General features: G+C 40.2%; 2 protein-coding genes across 19 annotated transcripts; both read right to left on the bottom strand.

Moving 5' to 3' along the window:
• Positions 1–271: 271 nt before the first annotated feature.
• On the bottom strand, positions 272–9230 carry LOC103710074 (transcription factor SPATULA-like). 16 transcript variants are annotated; one of them, XR_005506962.1, is made up of 9 exons: positions 8269–8671; positions 6811–6915; positions 6624–6689; positions 6437–6502; positions 2107–2421; positions 1879–1948; positions 1632–1800; positions 1257–1516; positions 272–1173 (listed from the first exon to the last, which is right to left on the bottom strand). XR_005506962.1 is itself a non-coding variant. In XM_039115932.1 (9 exons), the coding sequence occupies exons 1-9, from the start codon at positions 8839–8841 to the stop codon at positions 1161–1163; spliced, it is 1419 nt and encodes a 472-aa protein (XP_038971860.1). In that variant the 5' UTR covers positions 8842–9230; the 3' UTR covers positions 272–1160. The 16 variants fall into 16 exon arrangements, 14 of the variants coding, with proteins under 14 accessions (XP_038971860.1, XP_038971857.1, XP_026661611.1 ...); XR_005506961.1 differs by having other exon boundaries at positions 1257–1543; XM_039115932.1 differs by having other exon boundaries at positions 1257–1322; positions 1903–1948; positions 8269–9230.
• Positions 9231–9335: 105 nt separating this feature from the next.
• LOC103710076 (probable E3 ubiquitin-protein ligase HIP1) lies at positions 9336–21863 on the bottom strand. Of its 3 annotated transcripts, XM_017843528.3 has the most exons (7): positions 21603–21862; positions 19977–20094; positions 17883–19775; positions 14211–14261; positions 10035–10133; positions 9788–9934; positions 9336–9701 (listed from the first exon to the last, which is right to left on the bottom strand). In XM_017843528.3, exons 3-7 carry the CDS (start codon positions 19665–19667, stop codon positions 9570–9572), a joined length of 2214 nt encoding a protein of 737 aa, XP_017699017.2. In that variant the 5' UTR covers positions 19668–19775; positions 19977–20094; positions 21603–21862; the 3' UTR covers positions 9336–9569. The 3 variants fall into 3 exon arrangements, with proteins under 3 accessions (XP_017699017.2, XP_008793901.2, XP_008793900.2); XM_008795679.4 differs by lacking the exon at positions 19977–20094 and having other exon boundaries at positions 10035–10112; positions 21603–21863; XM_008795678.4 differs by lacking the exon at positions 19977–20094 and having other exon boundaries at positions 21603–21861.
• Positions 21864–25324: the final 3461 nt, after the last annotated feature.

Below are 25324 nucleotides of genomic sequence, written 5' to 3' on the forward strand. Positions count from 1 at the left end.
CTTTGTGGAGCTGAGATTACATACATGTCCACCCACTTTGTATGGTTTGTTGCTGTGAGTTCACTTTCATTTCCTTTGGAGCATTCCACATAAAGCAATAACTGAAATGGCTATACGTACGCCAAAATAATGGAGAGCGTTTACGAACCTTCATGGCAGAGCACTCTCAAAAGGAATGCCCGATTCATCGTATGAGGTGGCATTTACATTTCCATCCTTCAAGATTAATTGCCTACAGTTGTGTGGACTCTCCATATGGAATTGTATCCAATAAAAATTCTGCGACCTTTTGTTTCATTTCTCATCATTTTTTGCTAAGCTTATGTACATCCTAGCATCCAATTCATCATGTATGACTCCCATTTGCTCTTCTTTCAGCGTCTGCAAAGCAATAGCATTTACAGGCAGCCTTGCAAAATTAGGCTTACATAGATGGGCCATCCACCAATAAATTAATATTGTTTCTGGTGGAAAAGGATGAAGGAATCCATTGAGCTTCATTTCTTGGTACAAAGCAAGACCAGACCTTCCAATTACAACCACCAACACAGAGAGAATGAGACTTGGTTTGGCAACCAAAAACGAGGAAATCAAATGGAAGCATCAGAGGGACCCCGTAAAACCAAACCATATCCCACCAGAAACCGACTCCTCAATCTTCGCTACCACCCCATCCATGCCCACCATAAGAGGCTTATCCCTAAATAATAACCAGATGGAGATCTTCCTTTCATAATTTTGCTGATGACTGTTGAATTCTTTATGGTGCATCTCTGTTTTCACCCAAGTTGTTGGGTTCGGGCCAATTAAGTTCAACCAACTTCAGCCATCTTCTTTCCTATCTTTCCCACTGACATCACCATCCATTAACCTTGTCATTTCCTGATTGGAAGGAGATAGAACCATCCAATCCCTGTGCTGGCGACGATGTGTGCAACAGTAATTATGTTCAGGCAGCAATCCTTGCTTGCATCGTCATCAAGCATGTAATAATCTGAAAAAATGTCTACCTTCCTCTATTTCTATGCCACATTCATGGGAAAGCTTCTTTACGTCTTCAACAAGAGACTTGAAACAAAAAAACAGGAGGGGGAGAGAGGCCACCATACACTATCCGGGGAAGAGAGATGATAACGTATTGCCGAAAAAACCTGGTTTCTTCAAATGATATATCTGGTACAATATTGCCAACATACTCATGATGCGTTTCAAGAGAATTGTCAATCCAAAATGGATCCAGTCTTCACGAGGATTACCTTAAATTTTCTGTTTTACAGTAGACATAGATTGCTTCACCGACGGAGTAGACTTCATGCCGCATGCTGCTATAGGAAATGTGATTTCAAAATACAAACCCATCCATGTCCGCGTTACTTAAAACATACATAATATACATTGGCAATTCGAGGGACAGATGAGTATATTTTGTTGCATGATGAAGTTTGCAGTCAGCAAAGCATTCTAAGGCCATTGCGGCGGGCTTCAAAAATGCAGTGGTTCGTCCTTTGCATCAGCACTGGAAAAACTTATTCCAGCCTGTAAGCTGGTCAAGATGGTTGCATGAAAAAATAACCAGCAAAGACAATTAAGTAAAACCAGCAGGCTGAGTAAACATACATCTTGAAGCTTACCCATGCAAATGCTGAACAAGAATCAGGTTTTCTGGGTCCTTGGATAGCATATCTTCTGGCCTTTCTCTACCTATGGCACATTCTTCCAAATTGTCATCATCCACTAGTGATGATGGTTGCCCACCAAAATGTTGTGAAGCTGCGACAGCTATGCACTTCATCTCGTTCTCTTTCAGAGGCAACATAAGGTCAGAAACAAAAATAATAAGAGTTGGCATCTAATGGCTGTTTAAAACTGCTGATTTACCCGGCAGATTCCTAGTAGTCTGACCTGCAGCTAATTGCGGCCTTGCCACCATGTCTTCTGTGAATATCTCCTTCAACGATAGAAGAAACATTTGGTCAACGTCAAAATTTTGCACCAATGAATGTTGCAAGTGTTTTTCTCTGTATTCTTTCATGAACTCTAGGTTCAACAATCCATATTTGGTCAATCCGGAAAGCTACATTAATTACAAAATCGGCAAAGACATACCTCTGCAGATGCAGGTAACTGAAAAGGGGCCTGGTGAGACTGTGATGGCTCCATCTTGCAGGAATTTTCTGGATTACTGACATTTTTTACACTGGGTATGACTATAGATCGATGGGAAGGTGTGGACCGATTTGATGGATCAAATGAGTTCCGAGCAGCTGAATCTTGGTTCAGGGGCAGCATGCCTAATCCCATGCTCATTGCTGTGCCATTATCTGCACCGAATCCCATGCACATCTGGGAAGCCGGCAAAGGTTGTAATGCTCCAAATAGATACATGGGGTGATTTAAACCATTCCTCATTGACAACATCTGCTAAGATTCAAACGTCTAAATGGAATCAAAGACGGAATGAGATTTACTCACAAGCATGACAGAAATATAAGAATGACATAAATGTTTTCATGAAAGGATAATTAGAGCACTGCCTAAACAGACATTTCATCTGCATCTAAGCATTGCTATATTGTTGAGTACCAGCACGTAGGGTCTGGAAATATTTCATTGTGTATGCTATGTAATTATGACAAAAACAAAACCTCTCGATAACTTCTTTTACTTCTTTATCAACAAGAGAAAGAGCATTGCAACCAAGTTTACTGTGCCTGCAGATCAAATCTCTCAAGGAAAATCAGGTAAAGCATGAATACAGAATTAAAAACTGGTCCTTTACAAATTGCAATTTATACAATTTGATTTCAGTTCCAACAAAATTTATTTATAGCACATGTTATTCTTGCATTACAAAAATCATGTAGATTCCATAAAATTTATTGGAAAGAAAATGGAATAGCGTCCAGTCTCATTGTTGCATCCCATTATTTCTCTTGTACTAATTGCCATATGAAGGGGCATTTAACTTCTACTTCTATCATTCCAATTTCTTTGAGAAATGAAGAAACTACACTGAGTTAGGAAGCTTCAATCCCCTCCTGTGCTGAATTGTTTGCTTCCAGTATCTTCATGACTACTCATTTTCAAAATATTTGCTTCCAATATCTTCATGACTACTCGTTTTTGAAATAACTTTTTGAGTTGTTTTTCCTATCTTTTGCACAATGTTTGGTAGTCCATAAATTGTTTTTTATCAATTAAATGATGCTGCTTTACTGAAAAAAGTTTCAAATGACGTTCTAGACTTACACTTCTCATTTAGCATTTTAAAAAATTTTGAAATTTTAGTAACTTACAAAAATTGCAAGAGCCAATAATTAAAAAGAGCAAGGCATGATCTCATTTAGTAAACATCTAATGATATATGACTTGGTATAAATTGACTGAAATTCAAAACCAATTAAGTCCACTCAAGCCCTTCCAAAAGAAGGAAAAGGAAAAAAGAGAAACCAGAGAGATTGAGAACATCATGGGTAGGCATCGTTGAGAAGGCTTGGCATTAGGACCAGCATTTGACGTTTGTAGGTCAACAATGAGATGTTTACATATGAAAATTTGAAGCCTTAAAGATGTTATTTCTCCATCACATAACAACCAAAGATAACTCAACTTCTCCTGCGGTGCATCAACAAAACAGCGAATCAACAAAACAAATCATGTAAACCTGGGATACGCAACCCACAAACCACAGCAAAGACCAAAATGTGGATTTTAAAAAATTCCACAATTAAGAGTCACTGCAATTTCACAGTCCTAACAGATGTATCAGTAAGATTCTCTGCACAAATAAAATTCAATGTATCATTCCAACTGCATTGGGTTAATGGTATATAGTGCTTTCTTCTATGTAAGAAATTATAGTTGTAGCCTGAAAAGACCATGATCTTACATATTTGTTTCTTGTGTACAAACCCTTCATCTGTCGTATGCATTTAAATTGTTCGAGTACCAACATCCCTCCTTATTCCTTTATTAAGCAATGTTAAAATCATTGCTATATTATTAATATTATTTTGATCTTTATATCATTTAAGATCATTGGTGGGGACTCATGCTGTTAGCCTATTCCAAGCATGTGTAACTATTAATTTGTATAGATTATGAAATCCTAATATAAATCATTGCATCTCCTAAGCTGCATTTGGTTTGGGAATAAGAAAATGGGCATAGGAAGAGTTATGCTAATTGGATTGTTATTTAAAAACAAAAGTTGGATGAGGTTTTTTTGTCCATTAAAAAAAAGTAGGTAAAAATGATGACTTCATGTCTAGAATAGCTTATGGCAGCTTCTGCTTGGAATAGCTATGCCTGTCACAAGCAAGCTTGACCAGCATGATTATTCCTTCCTTAATTCTGGTTTGTTGAAGGCTGTCTGGCAAGCATTAGACCTAAGACACACCTTATGCCAGCTTTATATCTGGTCATATAACACTACTGAAAGCTCCAGCTAAAATTCTATTGGTTGGAGTTGGGAAAAGCAAGTTCCATAGTTGTGGGGTTGGGAAAGCAATTTCTATAGTTTCAAGGTTGGAAATTCTTTGTTTGGATTTTGTTTCAGAATGCAATATAGAAATATTGCTGAAGTTACTCGAGCATATAAATTTTGTTTTTGAAAGATCACAATGCCGATAGCTTTGTGGCCAGGAATTTAGAGGCATTATGAGCTTGCAATTTGCTGATGACTCCTTAAATTTTTGTGCCAGGGAAGAAAGAAAGCATTGTGGCCACCAAAGCGATACTGCTAGGTTTCGAAGGAGCCTCACATTTAAAATTTAATTGTTTCAAAATCTTTATCTTATGCTTGAATATGAAAGACAAAGAATCTTCTATGTTTGCTTCCTAGATGAATTACAAGCAAGGCACTCTTCCTTTTAGCTATCTGGGCCTTCCTCTTTATCACAAAAGACTCCCGAAACAGTGTTGGTTGCCTCTAATTGAGAAGGTTAATTCGAGGCTAGCATCTTGGAAAGGTAGGCTTCTTTCTTAAGGAGGTAGATTGACCTTGATCAACTCAATGCTGACAACCTTGCCGTCTTACTTCATGTCTGTGTTCAAACTATCAAGATGGGTATCGACCAGAGCTTAGAAAATGAGATACATTTTTATGGAAAGGAAAGGAAAGTGCCAGTGAGTTTCATTGTTTGGCGAACTGGGATGCTATTTGCAGGTCGAAGGTGCAGGGTGGTCTGGGTATTAAGAACATTGATCAGATGAATTAGGCCCTTTTCTGCTAAATAGGCTTGGAAGCATTCGACTAGATCAGATAACCCTTGGCGGAAACGGATTAACTGTGCCAATTATTCTAGAAGAAAATGTGGAATGAGAATAAGGAAAAGCCCCAAAGGTCTATCCCCTGTTTGGAAGGATATTTGTTTGTAAACAAAGGCATTTTGGAATTGTGTCCCCTTTAATATTGGAAATAGGAAGAATATTTGCTTTTAGGAGGACATATGGATTGGTTCGATGCCACCCTGCTATCTATTTGAGGACCTTTATGCTAGAGCCCTAAAGCCGAACCCCTCCTTATCTTCCCAATGGAGTTGTAGATCTCTCTCTTGGAGCATTTGATTGAGAGGCCCTTTGACTAACCAGGAGACGTGCCCCATTTGAACTTCTTCTTGGCATCCTCGCACCATCGTGACCCTCCCGGATTGCTGTTGTGCCGGTATGGATACTCACCTAGAATGGTCCGCTCTCTGGCAACTCTTCCCATAACTTCATTAATTTTGGTGGCCAAAGATGTCCCTATTACAAAATCATTTGGAATGCAGCTGGCTATACCTAAGAAGGTGAAAGTCTTTCTTCAGTTATCCCTAAAAAACAAGCTGCATGCAGAAGTCTTAGATAAAAAAGGCTGGAATGTGAGTTCGGGTTGTATATGATGCGGAGTCGGGATGGAGCCCATCCATGATTTGTTTATTTGATGCCCCTTCACAAAAAGCTTATGGTCCACCAGCTGGAGAAAGATGAGGACAATCACATTCATATTTGGAGCAGGCTGAACGCACAATTCTGTTCAGCTGAGTTCTTTTTCTTTTCTGTGTATTCTTTTCGTCGTCCTCTTCTTTCACCCACTGTAACTATTTTGATCATTATTAACAAACTGGGGGAAGCAAGCTCCTTGCTTGCCCCATTATACGTCAAAAAGGAGAAAGAGACAATCTCGGCAGCATTTTGCATAAAAAATAGAGGCAAGACGGTGACCTAACTGCGCTTTCATCATTCTTAATGAAGCCCAGTAAAATAGGAGGATTAGTTCCAGCTTTTGAAGCACCTAGGGACAGCTCGTGCGCAACTTATTATGAATCAATTGCACATGTTAATGTGCCTCCAAAATCCCAGCTCAAATTTTAACCAAAGAAAACAACTGAAACATAGGATAAAGAACAGATTTTTTTCATGGGGAAGAATGAGGATTTTAATAGTTCTGACTGACCTGTACTTGGAGCTGTAGCTGTTTGAGATACTCGATGGCCTCATCCAGCATGGAAGCCTTGTCGGTCTGCTTCGAAACATAATTTTATTCAAATGAAGACTGCATTAAATGAAATGAGAGGAAATCTTTTTCTTAATTTTTTCACAAAAGTGAATAATGGAGGCAAAAAGGCTTTTGACAATCATGCCTTGTTAGAATTGGGAATCAGATTCTGCAGCGCTTTCATCTTCTCATTGATTCTGCTTCTCCTCCTCTGCATTCAAACAATTGAAGCGGCCAAAGATCACAGATTTTCAGAAGTAAAAGAAATCATGACCGGAGAAAGAGCATCCGGATTAGTTATAAAGCACGAAATGCAGCAATCCAGAGAGCACCTTCTCGGACAAATTGTGAACCTCGGCAGCCCTGCTTCTCTTGGAGCCGGAACCTCGAGGCGGAACCGGCTTCGCGGGCTCCTCGGCCACCACCTCCACGCCCTCCTACAAGGGAGCCATAACTAATTAATGAAACGAACCCATCGAGCCATCTAACAAGAACAATGGAAAGGAAGAAGCAGATGCGAGCAGCTCGGGGACGCTGCAGCACAACCACCTCGCTCTCGCAATCGTGAGCTTCAAGATCCTGGCCCTGGGGGAGGGAGCGTCCGCCGCTTTCGCCGCCGGCGCCGGAGGAGGGACGGCAAGACGGAAAGGGCATCCGCACCGCCGCCGGAGGAGGGACGTGACCCATCAAGGAGATGAGGCCCTGATGGTGCTGGCCGGAAGAGGATGAAGCGGAGGAGGGAGGGGGGGGGCCAGAAAATGACCAAGTGGCGCCGCTGCTGCCTCGGCTGCTGCTGCTGCTGGGGTCGCCCATCCCACATCCGAACCAATGGAGGACAGGAAGAGGAGAAGGGACAGAGGGAGAGAGAGAACTACCTCTATAGCCCACTGCAAGTCTAGTCTGCCGAGCCTTTTAAAACCACCTAATTTTCTAGTACATCCACCCTTCTCTTTTCTTTGGACAAAGCTCGAGCTTAAGCAAATAATGGCCTTTAATGCATATAGAAAGAGAAAAGACGGGGAGGCTGCTGCATGCCTGCAGTGTACATACATACGCGAGTCTGCTGCAGGGTTCGGGGCCAGCAGATGCATTTGGGACGGGGGGAGTCTGTTCATATGGGATTGCGTGTGGGATGGTTTTGGGATTTTTTTTTCCCCTTTCTTTCCCTCCTTCCTCCCTTCCTTCCTTCCTTCCTTCTGCAAGGAAAGGGCCTAAAAAAAAAAGGAGCAAAGTACAGAAGAAATCATGCCCCCATCTCTGCAGGTTGTAACACCCCGGTTTCTGTTTTTATATGCGAGAGGAATTAATGGGGGTGGAGTGACGGTGGGAGCGGGAGTGGGTTTTAGGCATTTACTCATTGCTGGCCGTCGCCTTCAGAGCCACGGAAAAGGTGAAACTTAATATTTTATAAATGATGATATATTAAGAAAATCAGGGATCATCACCAAGACAAGCATGATGCTATGCGAAGCACAACATTTGAAAGGCAAAAATTTAATACTCAAGTAAGGAAACTATTTAAGAAGATTGTTTTCATGTTTATAAATTCCGCTATACGAGCCCTAAGCAAATGAAGGCGGCAGTGGCCCAGCATTTTGTTAGTACTAGCTAAGAGTGTTTTCCCAATATTGCTGACCCGCTAATTTATTTTATAAAAATAAGTTTAACTACAACGCAAAGATTCATGCTTTGGAAGCGCAAGCAGTTTGGAGAGGATTTTCAACGCGCATTGAATTGACGAAAGCATTCAACAACCAGCCTGTGCCTTCAAAAACTGCAGGATTGCTTACATTTTCCAGCAATCTGCGTGCGTGTTTTTTCCCTCTCGTGCGTCCGTCCATCCGTCCGTCCGTCCGTCCGTCCGTCAGGAGAAGAGCAAAGCCATCAAACGTCGCACGCGGTAAAAGAAAAGGGACGAAAATCCACGAACGAATCGAGGAGGAGAAGGAAAAGGAAGAGGGAGGGTAGAGAGAGAGATCCCGAAAGCGCTGCTCAGCGATTTGAGAGGTCCGTCCTCGCTGCGCTCCTCCTCGCGCGCACAGGCCTCCCGGACCCAACACGGCACCCACGTGGCACGGCCCCATTCGCTTGCCAGATCTCCGTATCCGAGGCTTTGTCCAGGTAACGGCACGGACCGAGAGTCGCGCCGCTTTCGCGAGGCAGATGAGGCTGGGGTTTAGGCTCCGCCAAATTGAGGCAGAGACAGAGACAGAGACAGAGACAGAGACAGAAGTTCTACCAGGACGGACGGGCAATGATGTACAATACAAGAGAGAAAAAAGAGAGAGATTCGGCGACGAGGCAGGCCGGCTCGGACACGGCAAGCAAGACAGAGAGCAAGCGCTGTTCGGATGCCTCGACATCCCAAATATATATATTATTTACACCGGCAAAACCAACCATACACCTTAGAAGAAAAAGAGCAAAAAAACCCAACCATACACGTGCCGATGCCGTGTCCGTAAGCGGAATGGGTTGGGACAGCCTGCCCCGGGACAGACCCGCTGCCTTGGCCTTGGGCCGAAGGTTCTGAAATTAGAACCTGATACTGCTCATCATTCATCACTCCGTCGCCCTCGAATTGATTGGGGTGCATGCAAGGAGAAAAAAAAACAGAGAGAGAGAGAGAGAGAGAGAGAGAGAGAGGAGGAAAACCGCGAATAACCTAATACAATCAGCTTCAAACTCTTTCAGATCAGGCTTGGGTCCAAGAACTTGATCGTCCCAAATAAACTTAACTTGGGTACAGCATCAGGCACGACTTTCTTGGTTCTCCAATTCTACCCGCCTGGCCCCTAGCTTGCAAAAAGGAGACAATGATTTCACATCTATTAATCTCCACTTCGAGATCATGTTGTATACACAGTTGGAGTGTTTATTTCATATGAAGAGGAGTGCAGTCACCAGAAAACAACTTCAAGGAATGGCAAAATTTGCAAAGAAAAAAGTCTAAGAAAAAAAATTATCATCCACCAGCGTCAATGGATTTAATAATGATTTTTAAAGGGCAAATAAATAACCAATGCAGAGCTCACTCCTTTGTCCATCAGAGAAACTGAGTAGGAGATGTGTCCCACACATCCCACCTCGCTCATGTCATTAGAGCAGTGTTTTTACAAATGGGGCACAAATTCTTGTGCATCAGCCATTGTTTGATGCAAGCAGTGTGGAAGTCATGTCCACAATCCAGCGTCCCAAGGTCCTCCCCTTCAACATATTCTTCCTGAACAAAAGAATCCAACAGCTTGTCAAAAATGCTGACCGGAGATGCCTAAAGCCAGCAGCCTCAGAACAGAGTAGGATTTATACCCGACAGATGCAGCAGGGTTCGACTTCCATAGATGCTTCTTCCACTGTCCCCAATAAATACTTCCGCTGCTTTAGACACTTCAAAATCACTTCCTCACTGAGTCCAGTGCTCACATTCCCTATCCGCTCTTCTAGTGCCAATAATTCCTGTGGCGCATAAGATAGTTTCGTTAAACGACCTTCGGCTGTGAAAAAAAGAGAGAGAGGATTTTTTGACCATTATGATCTCATGAGAAGGAGCTCTTACCTCATAAGACATATTATCCACATCAAGCCGCATGTCTCTATGCCTGTCGTGCAAGTCGACACCCCCATAAAACATGGACTGGTCAAGGATAAAGATATCCTGGCCAGTTACCATCAGCACACATCAAACTCCACAAAATGAAAGATGGTGTAATCTTGCATGAATCCTTATATTAATTAGAATGCATTCAATACTTTGAACATTGTGCCTCAAAAGTTTTTTATACTTTCTTTTTTGGAGAAGCATTTTACACGGTTTCTCATAAAAAGTTCGGGGTAGAGACACACCCCTCTGTGTCCTGTTTTTAGCAGCTCAGGTCATTTCTGGGGCAAAGCCTGATCGACATACACCAAAAAGCCTCTGGGCTTGTTTGATCCTTAATAACAGGCCATCAATGAAAAAAACCTCTAGCACATCTTCCCTATTCACAGCAGTAAGTAGACAGGTGAAAAGTGTAATTTGGTTCTGTTTGGCTCATGCACAAGATTCAGGCTTCCGGAGTAAATAAAAGTCCATTTGGCCAACAGGGTTCTAAAATAATCTTATAATAGTTGTCAATTAACTTTTATTTTTAGATGCAACACTTATTGAATATTGAAACAAACAAAGCATTCAAGTGAACTTAAATTGCATAAATGACTATTATAATCTATATGTCATTTACTTGTCCATATGTCTTCTCATATTTCAACTTTCCTCTTACCAACAAATTTTTACTAAAAAATGCACCCCTTATCAATTCCTGAAAATAACGCTAACAGATGTAATCAGGTTGCAACATGTCAACATGACAGGCTCATGGAAACTCAATGTGTATGATTTTCTTAATGCAAGAAGATAAAACAAAAAAAGCCAAAGTGTGCACAAGGCAAAGTTTAAGCATGCTAAACATATGAGAGAAGAGAACATCAAATATAAATTTTATCTTAAACTCTAGTAACTCGACATCTTTAATAGTTTTATTTAACCAATCCCATCTTGTTGTCAAATCAGAAGTCCTCAGCACATGTTGGAGCCAAATCATGCATCTGGCATTTTAAACTAGAGATAAAAGTGCTTCAACAGATATGTCAACCAATTCTAATGATGCACTTTTGTTTAGACCACCAGGAAGTTTGGTTTAGTAATTTCCTGCATGACGATGGCTTTAGTTAACTATAAATGCAGTTGGTTGTATCTTTCAATGTCCGTAAGGGGAGCTCCCCCTTCCCCCTTCTCTTCTCAAAAACCACCAAACAAAAAGAAAAGGTCAGCCAATTGCACCTACTAACATGGATCATAGGAGAATCGAAATGATGCAAATGAAGAGGGGAATAGATGGGAGCATTCATGAGATGAAGGCGCACACTAGCTGCACTAGCATGACAATTAAGAAGACATCGAGCCTACAGACTGGCACTCAAGCAAAAAGGGTTGTCACATGGATCAAATGGCCAAAAACATCTCTGTTTGGAGTCCAGAAACATAAAGTAGGTCAAGAAATCAGTATGGCCTTCATTTGCAAATCTTGTGAATAATTTGTCTGCCAACTCATTAGACCTATAGACACAAAAGTAAATGCACAGACCATTTAGCAAATGATTAATAATATTATACATATGAATTTGTTAACCTAATCAGCTCATAGATAATATGGTTGTAGTAAAGGGGATCGGGTTCAATCCAATTAGCCATTTTGAAGGTTTGCTTGTGTCCAGAGGCTAAAACCAACATAGAGCAGAAGTCAAGGCCCAAACCATCTACTCTTTGATGAAGCCCATGCTGCTGTCATGCCCTAGATCAAGCTTGACTTAGAAAGTTAATATTATCCGTGGAGCCTACTCCACCACAAGACATGAGGATGCTTTGTTAATTACATGAACAATGCTGAAGTTATGTTCAATTTTGATGCACATGAAGAAAATGCAGTACAAGTTTTTAAAGATAGCTCAACCTGCAGGCGGAATGCATCCTAGCAAGATCAGATAAAATTATTTAAAACCATAAATATAAAAATAATTAGAAGATTGAAGAAACTTAGGGAGCAAAAAAAAAAAGGAAAAAGATTTCACATCTAGTTGAGACTAACTTGACATGCTGGCCAACGAAACTATATTTTCGCTGCAGAATATACAACAAATATACATAAGTAATACATGCTTAATAATTAAGTTTATGCAATGAGCAACTCTACTAAATTATACTAATAAATCAAAAGTCAAAAATGACAAATAACCAAATATTGGTTAAACCCGTAAGTTGTAACCAAGGTGTTTGGGCACCAATGAAACGATTGAAGGCCATATCTCGACCAACCCTGCCTGATAACAGACCAGTGCACTATTAAAACCTGAGCTGCCTAGAGCTGGGCAGGTTGTATGGGTGCTACACAGCCAAACGGGTCACTTAGATTGTTGGGCCCCTGGATGGCCACAGGATCTAACTAGCCTAGATAGCCAAATATCTTTTTAGAACAATTTGAGCTGAGCTTGGATATGGTTGACTTGTCAAGAGTTAAATACTTTTCTGGAGATTGATATTTTAAAATTCCACAAATATGCTAGTTACAAGATTGTACACTAAGGTCATCCCACATTTCCAGACAAAAATGAACCAAAAGGATATGAGGAGATGAGCCTCCACATTGAGTAATCCGTTTTAGGAGATTCTTATAGCTAGCAAGTATCAGACTTTCAGAAAATTATTTATGAACTATTTCCCTCTTCCCCCTTATAACATACTCAAAATATAAGATAAACAAGGAGGAAGACTTGCATGATTTTACAAATTTGGCTTCTTTTTTAATTATAAACATATTTTACTGTGATATAATGGCTTGCATGGTTGTCTCCTACTAAAAGATTTTTTTTTCAAACCGAGGCCTACAAAATTAAAACACCTAACTACTACTATATCACAGTTCATAATATTAACATCTGATGAAAAAGCATGGTTGTCAACTAGAAAATGTTTATTTCTTGTGTTTCTATATCTTACTTTTAACTTTTTTGGTAAGTGACCTATTCATCATCATAACATAAAATTTGAGACCGACTAGAACTAAATTGTCTCTTGAACTTCTTCCTCTTTTTCAGTGAGCACCCTACACATGCATTTGAGTTGGACAGTTCTGTGTCCATGCAACAATAACTTATGAATTTTAATAAAACAAATACTGATTTGCTAAAAGATAACAGGTTATAGACATAAATTCTTTTCAGCTTTACACCTACGTTTGAAAAGTAGAAGGATGAGTCAGGATAAATAATCCATAACAAAGGGAAACACTAATCAGCTTGAGTCAGGCCTCATGTAAGCAAAAGTAAACTGTAATTGCCATACCTACCAGGGAATGCTTAACACAGCTTTGACTGAATTTACAAAAATATAGGAAAACAAGCATCAACTTTGAAAATAAAATGCATATGAATCTTCTTCAAAATTTTTCAGAAAATAAAGAGTCAGGGAATTCCTTTCAATTTGCTGGGTCTTTCAGGAGACAGAGCGAGGATCAAAATTTAAATTTTATGATTTTGGGAAGTGTGCTCTTCAAGTTTCTAGCAAACCACCAATCAGGTTACATCTGTATAAGAAAACTGAATTTGAACCATTGCTATCAAAACATGACTTCTCAACATAACATTTTTCCAGGAAACATTTTCAGGAAATGAATATGACTCAGTTTCCAAAATAAAGGAACACAAGCATAAAGTGCATGGAAAATTAATTTTAAAATTGCTCAAATACTCACATAAAGTATAAAGAAATTAGAGGTGAACAACTTGCAGACTAGTTTCTTTAGCACCTTTCCATGTCTACCCACAATCTCCAGCATGTTTGAAACAATAGTCCTACATTTATGCCCTGACAACTTCTCTAATCCTCATTTCAGTGGTTCCTACTTACCAATTGTTTCTAGCATGAATTTCCAGTACAGAAAATCATGATTTGGATAACTAGCATCCATGCCTGAACAATCTGAGGTCAAGCCTGGTAATAAGCATTTAAAAGTGGGTCAAATTTATTTAAAGCTTGTGCTGGCAAAAGCCAGCATATGAGCACCCTAGCCCTGCCTGCAATTCCTGCATCTCTCTTCTCTTAGGGGCATATATATTGATCCTGATAACTAACATATCCAATGTTGAAATAATCGAAATAATAGCTGTCATGTTTAAGAACAGTCACTGGAAGACTAACCTCAAATCGTAAATTTTCCCCCCTACGCATAGATTCCAATGCACTACGAATCTGGAAATAAAAGAAATAAATAAGTATTCAATACAAAATGATAGATATTGTTTCATTAGTGAAGGCAATACAAAATATTAGATACATTCAGAGAATACAGCCTCAGTTAATTATTTAATGTCAGACATGAAAATAAGGTTGTAAACTGATAAAAAGCTAATATGACAGGTTCATATTTTGATCAATGATAAGCATCTTGAAACTATAAGGCTACAAAAGATACTAAAAATTGACGAGCATAATGTAGGATGGAAGACGAACAATTTTACCACCTAGTTTCAAATCTCACCATTCAAAGTCACAATGATTTAATAGGAAAGAGAAATACATCTAAGAACACGGAACTATCAAGGAAAAAACAATATTATGTTTTACATGAGTTGAAATAAAAAAGTATCTTAAACCTGGCATGGTTCTTACTTTGTTATTACACAGCCTTCAACATTTCAGTAGTGGAGAATACTCCATAAACAAAAAAAATATCTCGAGTCACCTACCAATTCTGATTTATCTCTTTCATTCTTGCAGCAAAATCAGAATAATACTTGTTATTCGGCCCAGATGTACTCGAAATTTGTCAACATAGCAGATGTAAAACCAATGTTTAACCTTTCATTTTTCCCAGCTTACCAGGTCATACTAATGAGCCTGCCAATACTTACCATCACTCAAGCTCCCTTTCCCCTCTATCCAATCGGAAAACTTCCTCTACTCACTTTCAAGACTCCTCTCAGTCCCACTAGCCTCTGCCATCATGATCCACAAGCCAACAAATAGAACTGCTGCTTGATACCCTAAAATCTGGAGAAAGGCTGAGGTAAAGTAGGCATGTAACCTCCTGATTGGTCCAAATATTGACTGCCTGTACTTGTTACCATACAATGTTTTAGTGAATGATCCAATCAAAAAGCTTTCAACGTGCAACTTTTGTATGAGATTTGTGATCCTGTAGCACTGCTGTGAGTTCTGTTGTTGTTACATATCATCGGATGAATGCATCTCTTGTTTGGTCCCACCAGGGAGGTTTTCCAACCTTGCCAAATATTAGATTTTCTTCCTTCTCAAATTAGGATGTCGATGTTGCATTGGTATAATCACAATCATAACTGTTCAGGGCTGTAACTTGAGATTCTGTAGTTTGTTTGAATTAAGCCATTCATAAATTTCAGATGCCTCTGCAAGAGCAGTCAGACACATATATCCAATCTGTTTGATGCAGCGATGGACTGTTTTGACCGAGTTATCTTGACATGAATGCGGCAATGACACAACGGGTATAAATGTCATGTTATCTCCAAATGTGCAACCATCATTTTTTCTTCCATTGTCAGTAGACAAATGACTACGATGTCTCCATGAAGGTGTTTATCTATGAGCTGACTATCTAGAAGTTAATTTTTTTAAAAAAAATATTCCTTTTTTTTTCTCCCACTATTTATGATGGGCTCTCCTGTTTTTTTCCTAATTTGTGGGCATTTCTCCTATGTATCACATGTAAGTTTATAAGCTGAACAATAAGAAAATATGGAGATTCAATGAGATGCTAGCAACCCTATATGTTCACGATTTTGTGAAATTCTATGATTCCTTGTGTATGGATCGCATCTTACTGATCAAAAATTTTATGGCCTATGGAGATACGAGTAACCCTATATGGTCATGCTCTGGAGCAGATTGCTTTGGAATAGAATCTTATATATGCGAACGTTTAAGAGGATCGGCATTCCTAACAAATGTCGTCTTTGCTAGAAAGTTGTATATAGTGGCTAAAACAAATTCTCATCTTTATTTCTTTGACAAATAAACAAAAATGCAGTCCTAACTTCCCAATTTTTCACTACAAATAATGGAAAGAGATGCTCTTTGTGAAAGGCATGCAAATAAAGAAAAGGGACATTTCTGGAACAAAAATTAAGAAAAGAGATCCTTTTTTGCCTAAAATTTATATTGTGGTGACTTGTGTGCATGCATAATGCAATCAGAAATACAGGATTTGTGATTAATTTAGATGACAATCAAGAAAATCTTGGAGATTAGGAAACTAGAGAAATAAAAAAATATTAAGAAAAAAAAAAGAAACGACTATGATGACCACATAACTTGACAAAAACCAGAAAAAATTCAAATACATAAACACGATTAAAGACCACATAATAAGTAAAATTCCTTTTATTAAATCATGTATTCTTATAGGATAAACATTGATAAATTTAGAGTAACTACAAAATTTTCCAATAAGTCAGGGAAACATAACTAAGCTACATCTACTTTGAGATAGGAAATTCAGATTCAATTATGTTTTAATCTTGCTCCTTTTTGTTAGCTATGTTTTTTAATCTCTTGTAACTACAAGAAAATTTTCCTGTAGTGGAAATTATTTTTGCAACCCATGATGCAATTCCCCCAAAATAATGAAAATTCAAGAAACAACTGTTAAAAACTCCATGGGAAGTGTCTATAATGGTAATTTCGATGAATTTAAAAATACAAAACTTGCAAAATTTGTTACAGGAAGCACAATTTCCAAGGATATATGCAAATGCATAAGGGAATCACATGTGACCTTAGCATTAACATAGATATCAAAAGAGCAAAAAAAACACAAAACAAACATAGTTATCAAAAGAGAGTGATCTTAAAATCATTTGTAAGGATTGCAATGCAAACAGAAATTAGTAAAGTTATATCTGCAACGAATAGAACAAATCAATTTTCATTGAATTAATCAAATGAAATTAAGCTTTTTTTGATTTAGCAAAAACCTTTTTCTATGTGATCTTCAAAGCATAAAAAGTGACCAATAAATGAATAAGAAACAACAAGCATTATGAAACCAAATTCTAAGGGACAGCAGATTGTAAAATATAAACCATCATCCTAACATATAAACCATACGAGAGAGTTAGGCGAAATGGATGCAAGGAAAAAGTGGCAAGAAAAGGTTGGTGAAACAAAGATGAACTAGAATTAGAGAAAGTAGTTGACCATAAATTAGAATGACTAAGTAGTTCTGAAAGTAAAGAAAAATAATCTTGTTGCAACCAAAACAAAGCATGCAGCAATAATTTAGTTATAACAAATAAAGGCACAAGATTTCCAAACAGAAATCCAGAGCAATACAATGGACTCCAAAAGTTTATTCAAGAACCTAGTTATAACATATTAGTGTATATCCCAAAACCAAAACAGGTAATTCCAGAAGGATCTGCTGTCTACATGTGAATCAAGAAAAGATGCATTCATGGTTTAAAACTACAAGAAAATATTTTACACGATGTAAATTGTTGGATGGTATTTTCTACAAGGGAGTACATATAAGTTCACAGCTATGGATGTATATGGATGTAAACTTACAAATATATATGACACTTTCCCACTCAAACCCCCATATGACCGTTCGTGAGACCAAATTAAAGCAGTAGACAACCAGCATGTAATTGGTTGATAGTATAATTATTTGGGAAGGTTGATTTCTTATTGGAAAAGTTTACTGTTTTCATAATATTAAAAATTCATCAAGCAAAAGTATCCGAAATCCAATTTCATTCTTGCACTGAAACGATATATGCAACTAATGAAAATTCCTGCATAGCAGAGAAAATGATTGTTCCAAGAATGTACCTCTGATATCATCCTGCTCCTCCCTTCCCTCGCAGCTGCTACACTCCTCACAGACAAGGGGACACCCAAAACACTATCATTTTGTCGATCCACTGAAAATGCTGACCTCATGTGCTGTTGCTGATGACCACGGAAAACAGCTCCAGATTGATGACCTCTCCCCTGTGATGTAATAGAGTGACAAGGACGTTGTGGAGAAAAGTTACTCGTCTGACCTCCAGATTCAGAAACACCAGATGGAAACAACGACTGTCGAACAACCTCTGACAAGCTTCGTGGATATCGGGTAGGAAGATTTTGATGAGGAACCCACGTAGGCCCTAGGGTTGGATAGACCCCTGAACTAGTTGCAGTCTGTGAGGTAGGCACTCCATTTCCAGCAATGCTAGTACTCCTATCAGACGGATTCCAATTTGTCCGGTCTTGCACCAGATGTCTCATATCAGGTGTGGGAACAAAATCTGAAGCATTGCTTATTGTCATGTTTCTTGAGTTTGGGTCCTCGCTCAAAGCAATTACTCTCTCCTCTGGGTTGACAGAAATTGGTGAACTGCCAACTCTTGAACTGGAAGCTCCACTCCATGGGAAATGGTACAGTGGCTGAGGCAAACCAGGAATAACTCGCATATGAGGCTGACTTTGTGAGCTTGAGCTTGCACCAATTGGCATGGGTTCTAGAGGCTGACTAAATGGGGCAGGATGGAAAGGTGGCTGATTGGGTGACCATACATTAAACCGGTTCACTGTATTCCCTGAGGACCATAAATTAGGTGGGGAAATATCATGTTGATGGGCAGGGTTCATTCTGATTCGAAAACTTCTACGTGAACTTTCTGCATGACCTGCTGTACCTGCAGAAGGATAGGATTCAGAAGCCGCTCCTCTCATGATGGTGCCAACGCCTGCATTTAGCTCTTCTTCATAAGGATTTTCTACGGATAGATAATCTGACGAGCTACCTATATTTAAAGAAGTAGCAGGATTGTAACTAGACAAAGCAGGATGCAGTAAACTATTCTCGTCTTGGTCGATAAATATTGCACTTCCACTTGCAGAAGACTGCCCAGGTACGCCTTCGACGTTTTTCCTTTTGCAAGCTAAGCGCCGACCATCCAATGAACTTCCTGGCCTTCCATCACCATCTTCTGGCATAAATCCAATGCCTCCAGAATAATTTCCACAAGAATTTGAAGGACCATTCAATGATGGAACATGATCAGATTCCAGTAAACCTGGGGCATAGGTAGGATGAGGACATAGCCTCGTTTCTGAGACCTCGCTGCTGGAACCAACAAGTCCAGCATTGTGTTCTGAATTCTGAGAGACAGCATTTAAATTGGCATCCTGCAAAGATTGCTCGTCATCAATTTGCGATGCGTTAAGATTAATGTTGACATTTTCCAGAGGAAGCACCCTGGCTGCTTCAGAATGGCTTTGTTCTATCCTCGGACCACCCCTCACGTTAACTATCCGAGCAGGTGTCCTCCCATGCTCCATTTTGATTTCATCACAGCTTCCATGGTTTAGTGAGTGTTCTCTTGAGCTAGATCCACCTGAGTTCCAGATGCTCAGTCGAGCACCATCTTGAGCACCCATGTTTACATATGACATATTTGCATCAGTGTGAGATACTAGATAATCTGGTAGGTTCTGAGTCTCTACTGGATCAAGAAGCAAGTTATTCCAGTACATTTGTTGATCCATGGCCGAGTTGCTTGAACTTGACACGTTGTCAAATTCAAATGTTTCAGTGAAAGGTTCAACAGAACTCCTTTGCCCTTGCATCAGGCAAGTTCTTCTTCCCCGGAGTTTCTGCCAAGAAGGAACCAAAAGATGCTACAATAGAGTCTATCACATGCAACCATTCAACCATGTCACTTGAACTTGAGCAGACTGCATAGAAAAATAAAAAATGCAGAAAATTATTGTTTGATATCCAAATAGATGTTCTCCTAGTGGGCTCCTTATTTAAATAAATCAACAGCAATGCAGTGTGAGAAAGCAAATAAGACTAGTAAGGCCGCATCAATACAGAAACAGGATTGACAAATATATGAGATATAGACAAGAAAAGAATACTTCTATATGTACAACCTTCCTGGCTTCCCCCATCTAAATTTTGACTCTTTGCTGATGATCAACATATAAATTATCAATCCATATTGAAAGCCAAAATACTGTTCTTCATGTCCATATATTGTTTCTATATACTCTGCATCGCGAACATAAGCAGACATAGTGATAAGCTAACAACTTCATACAAATGTTATACTACAAAGAAATGTAATGTTTTATCATAATAATACATTTGAATAAAAGCCCGCTGTACAAATACTGCATTTTTTTGGGCACCCTAACAATGCATATCACATCAATTCAGAACCTAAAGCATTTGGCCCCCATGCATGCTTTTCAATTTGAACATTAGCATTCACTTATATATACAAGAGTATAGCATATAACCCATTCCTGATGGTCTCACATACTGAGGTAGAACATGAATAAGAGCATCTGATACCTACCAGGTAGCTAGTGCACATTAAAAACAAGATATGGGAATGTATCTAATAGGTACTTGATCTGATTGGAGAAAAGGAAGTAATGCTCTCAACTCGCTCAACTCAAATTTTTCAAGAAAATTTTAGAAAAAGATGAAAAAATTGACAAAAGTAAAGTTTAGATCCTCTTTTCCTTCATGAATGATTCGAAAACTGAGATAGATCAATTTCTCTCCTAGTTCAAACAGGACTAGCTTTTACAAAATAGACAATGACTAATGGAGACAAACATGAAGGAGGAAGATCTCAACTCCTACATCGACTTTGCCTTCTGTCGCTCCACCTAATTCTTCCTAATTAGGAGATACGATCAAAATATTCTATCACCATTAGCAACTCCAAGTTTTGCACTTTATCCACAATATATCTAAATGAGCGTGCATGCTCCTGTATCAAGTGAACTACTTTGTCGCCTCTACATCATCTCAGGTAGAAAACAATTTTGAGCTGCGTATAATCCTATGAAGGTAGCATAGGTATCAGCTCCCATCGTACATAACTGGCGGATATTTTGGTGTCAAACACTGAAGTCGTTGCACGGTAAACCTGGCTCTGGTGGCAGGAAAGAGGACGATACTACAGATAAAATCAAAAAATTACAGACTACAGTATTTTCACATCCACCAACAGTAAACGATCAATCTAATCAGTACAAATTTCCAAATTCAAGAGAAAATAAATTTCTTGCTTCAATCTGACGCAAGATAACACGAGGGTTTGCCTAATCAACGAACAAGATGAAACCTTTATGACATCATCGTGTAAAAAAAAAACACGAAACAGCTTCATCTCAGGTCAAATGCTCCATTAAAAACAATCAACAAACGGATCCATGAAAAGAACGAATAATATATCTAAGGAAAAACAGCAAAGAAAGACAGCCCGTCTACTCTAACAAAGAAAAATAACGAGAAATTTTCAAATTCAGAACAAAGCCACGATCTTGTCCCGCATAAAAAAATAAAAAAGGAAGCTAAATTCCCTGTTCTAGAAACATAGTTTCAAAATTCATGAAAGCACAACCATCAATCAGTGCTTCAACTAAGCCTTTAAAAGTTAAAAAGAGAATATCCTAGCAAACAAAAATCAAAACGGGCATAAAAATCGCATTTTTAAGAAAAAAGGAAAGGAATTTGAGGCGATTGAATCCACCAGATCATACCTGAACCAGATCAAGATATCTAAAAGATCGAAGGGCGAGAAAACCCCTCTCCTCTCGTCTCGCCTGTCCCTCTCTTCAAAGATTTCTATGCTCCCCCTAGGCTCCACTCCCCCACCCCTCGAAGAAGATAGAAAGAGAAAAGGATCCCCAGCAACGGAGAAATGGGGAAGGGGAGTGGATGGACGAAATGGGCGAGAGAGCGAGAGAGAGCGAAGGGGTTGGAAGAGAAATAGAGAGGTAGGGGGGATTAGAGAGAAGAAATGGGGGGATTTCCCAATATTTTCTCCTAACTAATTTTACTGGATACTCAAGGGAATCATTTCATGCGATACGGGCCTCTCCAGCCGTCACGGCCTCCAGGCCGGAGAGTGCGTCTAAGATACGTGGCATTCTTCCATTGGTGGCAACATGTGGGCCCTATCTTGGAAATTGTCTCCTGGTCCGACACGTATTAAAGAGCAGCGGACGCTGTTCTGGAGGAGATAGCTGACGGATCGGCTCGTGGTAATCTACGGCCGATGAACCGTGCAATATATATATAGATATATATATAATCTACGCTGTTCTGGAGGAGATTTCACCGCTCACCGTGCAATATATATATATATATATATATGCCTCACTTTACGATTCCCGCTCCCCACCTTTTCCTAATTTAATAATATCTACCATCTGTAACTGTAAGAATTATTAAACAATAACTCCCTCACCTTCTACACCTCTTTCTCGTCCCCCCCCCCCCCCCCCCCCCCCCCTCTCTCTCTCTATCTTCCCATCGAAAATAACCTTAATTAAAAGTACTGATTACAGCATTTTGTGGACCATCCTAATTTTAAGGTTGAACTGCCGCGGTGCGTCGAGAGGAGCGAGAGGTCGCCCTTCGGATTCAATGGTCTTTACGAAATTTGGGGGGTTTTTTTTGGTTTCTTAAAGAAGAAAAAAAAAAAGAATGAAATGAAAACGCCTTTCCTTTTTACCTCTTTAATATTTCCTTTGTGATGTCCCATCCACCTATGAGCCTGGGACACCCAGATACTGACAGTTGGGCCCGAGAAGAAAGAACCTTGCCCGGATGGACGGTTCACATTGCTTCTCTCATTATATCCGCATTCCTAGATAAGAACAAATACATGGGTGGGTGGGATCGGGCGCCCACCCAACGCCGCTGCCACCACCACTGCCTCGTGGTTTCCTTCCTTGCCTCATCGTCCTGCGTTCACATCGCGCTCGTGAGCCGACTACCCCACGACGCTTGGGCTGGCGTCCTTTTTGCTCTCTCTCCCCCCCCCACCAACCGTTGGCTTTGAAATGGCCAGGGAATCGCCTCTCTCCATCTCCATGTCCCCGTTTTGCGACTCGCAATATTATACTCCACGTCCCGACTTCCAACCCGCAAGCTCTAAAGCCTCCGGTGGGGACGCGGCTGCTTTGTCCAAAACAATGACGACACGCCATGAACCTTGATGCGTTTGATCGATAAGGCAGACATCGCAACTATGGTATACATGCACTCACGGACACAGGAGGAGGGAGCTGGGGGCGTCCGTTTGGCAAATTCTTGCGAGGTGCCCTCTCGGCAAAGGCAAACACTTGGTACTAGGTGCACACATGATGACATTTGGATTAATTATAGTGGGGAATACTCTTCAGCTATAATAATTGTGGATAATTTATTCCTATCTATCAAGCCACTTTATTATGTAAACATTAGAGCAAGAATAAAATGGAATCTCCATCGCTGATGCTTGGTGATATAGCCCGTATTCTGACACCCACCAAAATCGTGGTACTAGCTAGGCTGACCAATAGCTGGATAACGTATGGCGCACATAATTAATGGTTAAGCTAACTTCTTTTCTTTTTTTTTTTCTTTTTCTTTTTTCTTTTTTTTTTTTTTTTTTTTTTTTGTACATCGGCGACTCATACCCAACAGGTGTGAGTGCTGCCCAAAAGGTCAGAAAGCAAAAGAAACTGCATGGGAGACGATGCAGAGGCCGAGTCTTCCCAAATAAAATCATCGAAGTCATGAGCCGCATATGTTGCCTCTCAATTCGCTGCACTGTTGGCATCTCTATAAACATGAGTGGCCCGGTGGGAGACACATTCCTTAAGATCGAGATAGCGAATATGGTGGAGCAGTCGCATCCCCCCATTAGCACATGACTCAGGGCCTTGGATCCTCTCGATCACCGAGGCGGAGTCTCCCTCAAGGATAATGCGGCCCGCTCCTAACACCTGTCTCGCATAGAAGACGCCCTTCGAGGCGGCTTTGAGCTCGGTGTTGTCAAATGACTGATCAAAGATACGCTGGCCTCCGGCTGCCACTAGTCTGGCCTCTTGATCTCTGATGACAAAGCCGGAGCCGCAGTATCCATCCTCCTCGGCACTGCCGTCGAAGTTCATCTTGAAAAAACCAGGATGTGAAGTCTCCTAGGAAACGAGAACATACCTAGATGCTACACGAACGAAGAGAGAGCTCCAGATTCCCCTGGCCTACCCAAGTGACACCACCTCAATGATATCAAGGATCTCCGCCGCATGCAGTGCCGAGCTAACCTTCGAACGAACAACTCCAGCAGCTATAGCTGGGCACGATTTTAGGACACCATGCGAGGAAGGCATAACCGCCCAAATGGTAAATAAGGAAGAACTAGATTGCTCGTCGGAGAATCACATGACCAAATTGCAAGGGACTCTCGCCAACTAGGTAAAAGGGCTTTTCATCTCATTGTTAGCCCTTTGCTTGCACTCCCATGTCTCCTCTGTCCCACCAAAACTATGCTAGCCTTAAACATCACGGGATCCCCCATCAGATATGTTCCAAGAACTTCTAATTCCTCTTATTTGCTCACAGGTCAGATCTCATGACGTGCAAACTAGCTCCGTCCGAGCCGATTAGTCACCATTTATTGAGTCGCCTAACTTCATCAAGTCGGATTTTGGGTGGCAACACTGGGCCATATCTACTAGGATGTAGATTTGGTCTTTTTTTTCTCAGAGTAAGATCTAGATAAGACTGTTCCATGTAAATATATAAATATACATACATATATATACTCCTCGAAACTAACCACAATCAATGTGGAGGATCAACTAAGACTATTCCATGAGGTCCTTAGCCTACCAATCGAAGCCCGTCACGTGGCAAGCCTAAAAGCATGCGATGAGCTTTTTGAATTTCAAAATCTCTTCCAAGCTAGCAACACCTTCTCCGAGATCGCAAGTGGTTTTCCAAATCACCTTTATGAGATATGCGGCACATAATGCGTGTGCGAAACAACCGCACATGATTTTTGGAACATACGACAGCCGACCAAAGATGGCTGACCTAGGTACTTGAATCCTCCGACAACAGATATCAGCCCTCGCCTATACAATCCAATCCCAGAGATGCCCTCCAGAAAATGCTCTCAAGCTCAAGAAAACCATTGTACTGTCACTCTCTCAACCTTTTTTGTTTTCTAAGACTCTCTTTGACTTAAGCATTGGAGCATCTCCTGTCTGACACTCTTCAACAACAAGACTTCTTTATCTTTGTTGTTTTAGGTCGAAGCCAACATCGGTCTGAAATCCCGAGCACAACCCCAATCTCTCGGCACTATTTTGGGCACATCATCAATCTGCACGACCTGAGCAATTGACCATCGAGCCCTCCAACGATTTCTCCCACTTGGTGCCTTGGTCATACCAATTCTCAGCAGCAACAAATTGATGTTGGAGGA

This window comes from Phoenix dactylifera, unplaced genomic scaffold (assembly GCF_009389715.1).
Source record: "Phoenix dactylifera cultivar Barhee BC4 unplaced genomic scaffold, palm_55x_up_171113_PBpolish2nd_filt_p 000046F, whole genome shotgun sequence".
NCBI lineage: Eukaryota > Viridiplantae > Streptophyta > Magnoliopsida > Arecales > Arecaceae > Phoenix > Phoenix dactylifera.

Bases quoted from the DNA above. Each gene is read 5' to 3' on its own strand.
- LOC103710074 (XM_039115932.1), bottom strand. From the start codon at position 8,841: ATGTCGAGGCATCCGAACAGCGCTTGCTCTCTGTCTTGCTTGCCGTGT. The intron at 6,690-6,810 runs GTGCTCTCTGGA...GTTTGAATGCAG, and splicing joins TTCACAATTTGTCCGAGAAG to AGGAGGAGAAGCAGAATCAA. The intron at 1,801-1,902 runs GTCAGACTACTA...TGCCTCTGAAAG, and splicing joins AAGGCCGCAATTAGCTGCAG to AGAACGAGATGAAGTGCATA.
- LOC103710076 (XM_017843528.3), bottom strand. From the start codon at position 19,667: ATGCAAGGGCAAAGGAGTTCTGTTGAACCTTTCACTGAAACATTTGAA. The intron at 10,134-14,210 runs GTTAGTCTTCCA...GTAACTGGCCAG, and splicing joins GGGAAAATTTACGATTTGAG to GATATCTTTATCCTTGACCA. The intron at 9,935-10,034 runs GTAAGAGCTCCT...TATGCGCCACAG, and splicing joins TGGATAATATGTCTTATGAG to GAATTATTGGCACTAGAAGA.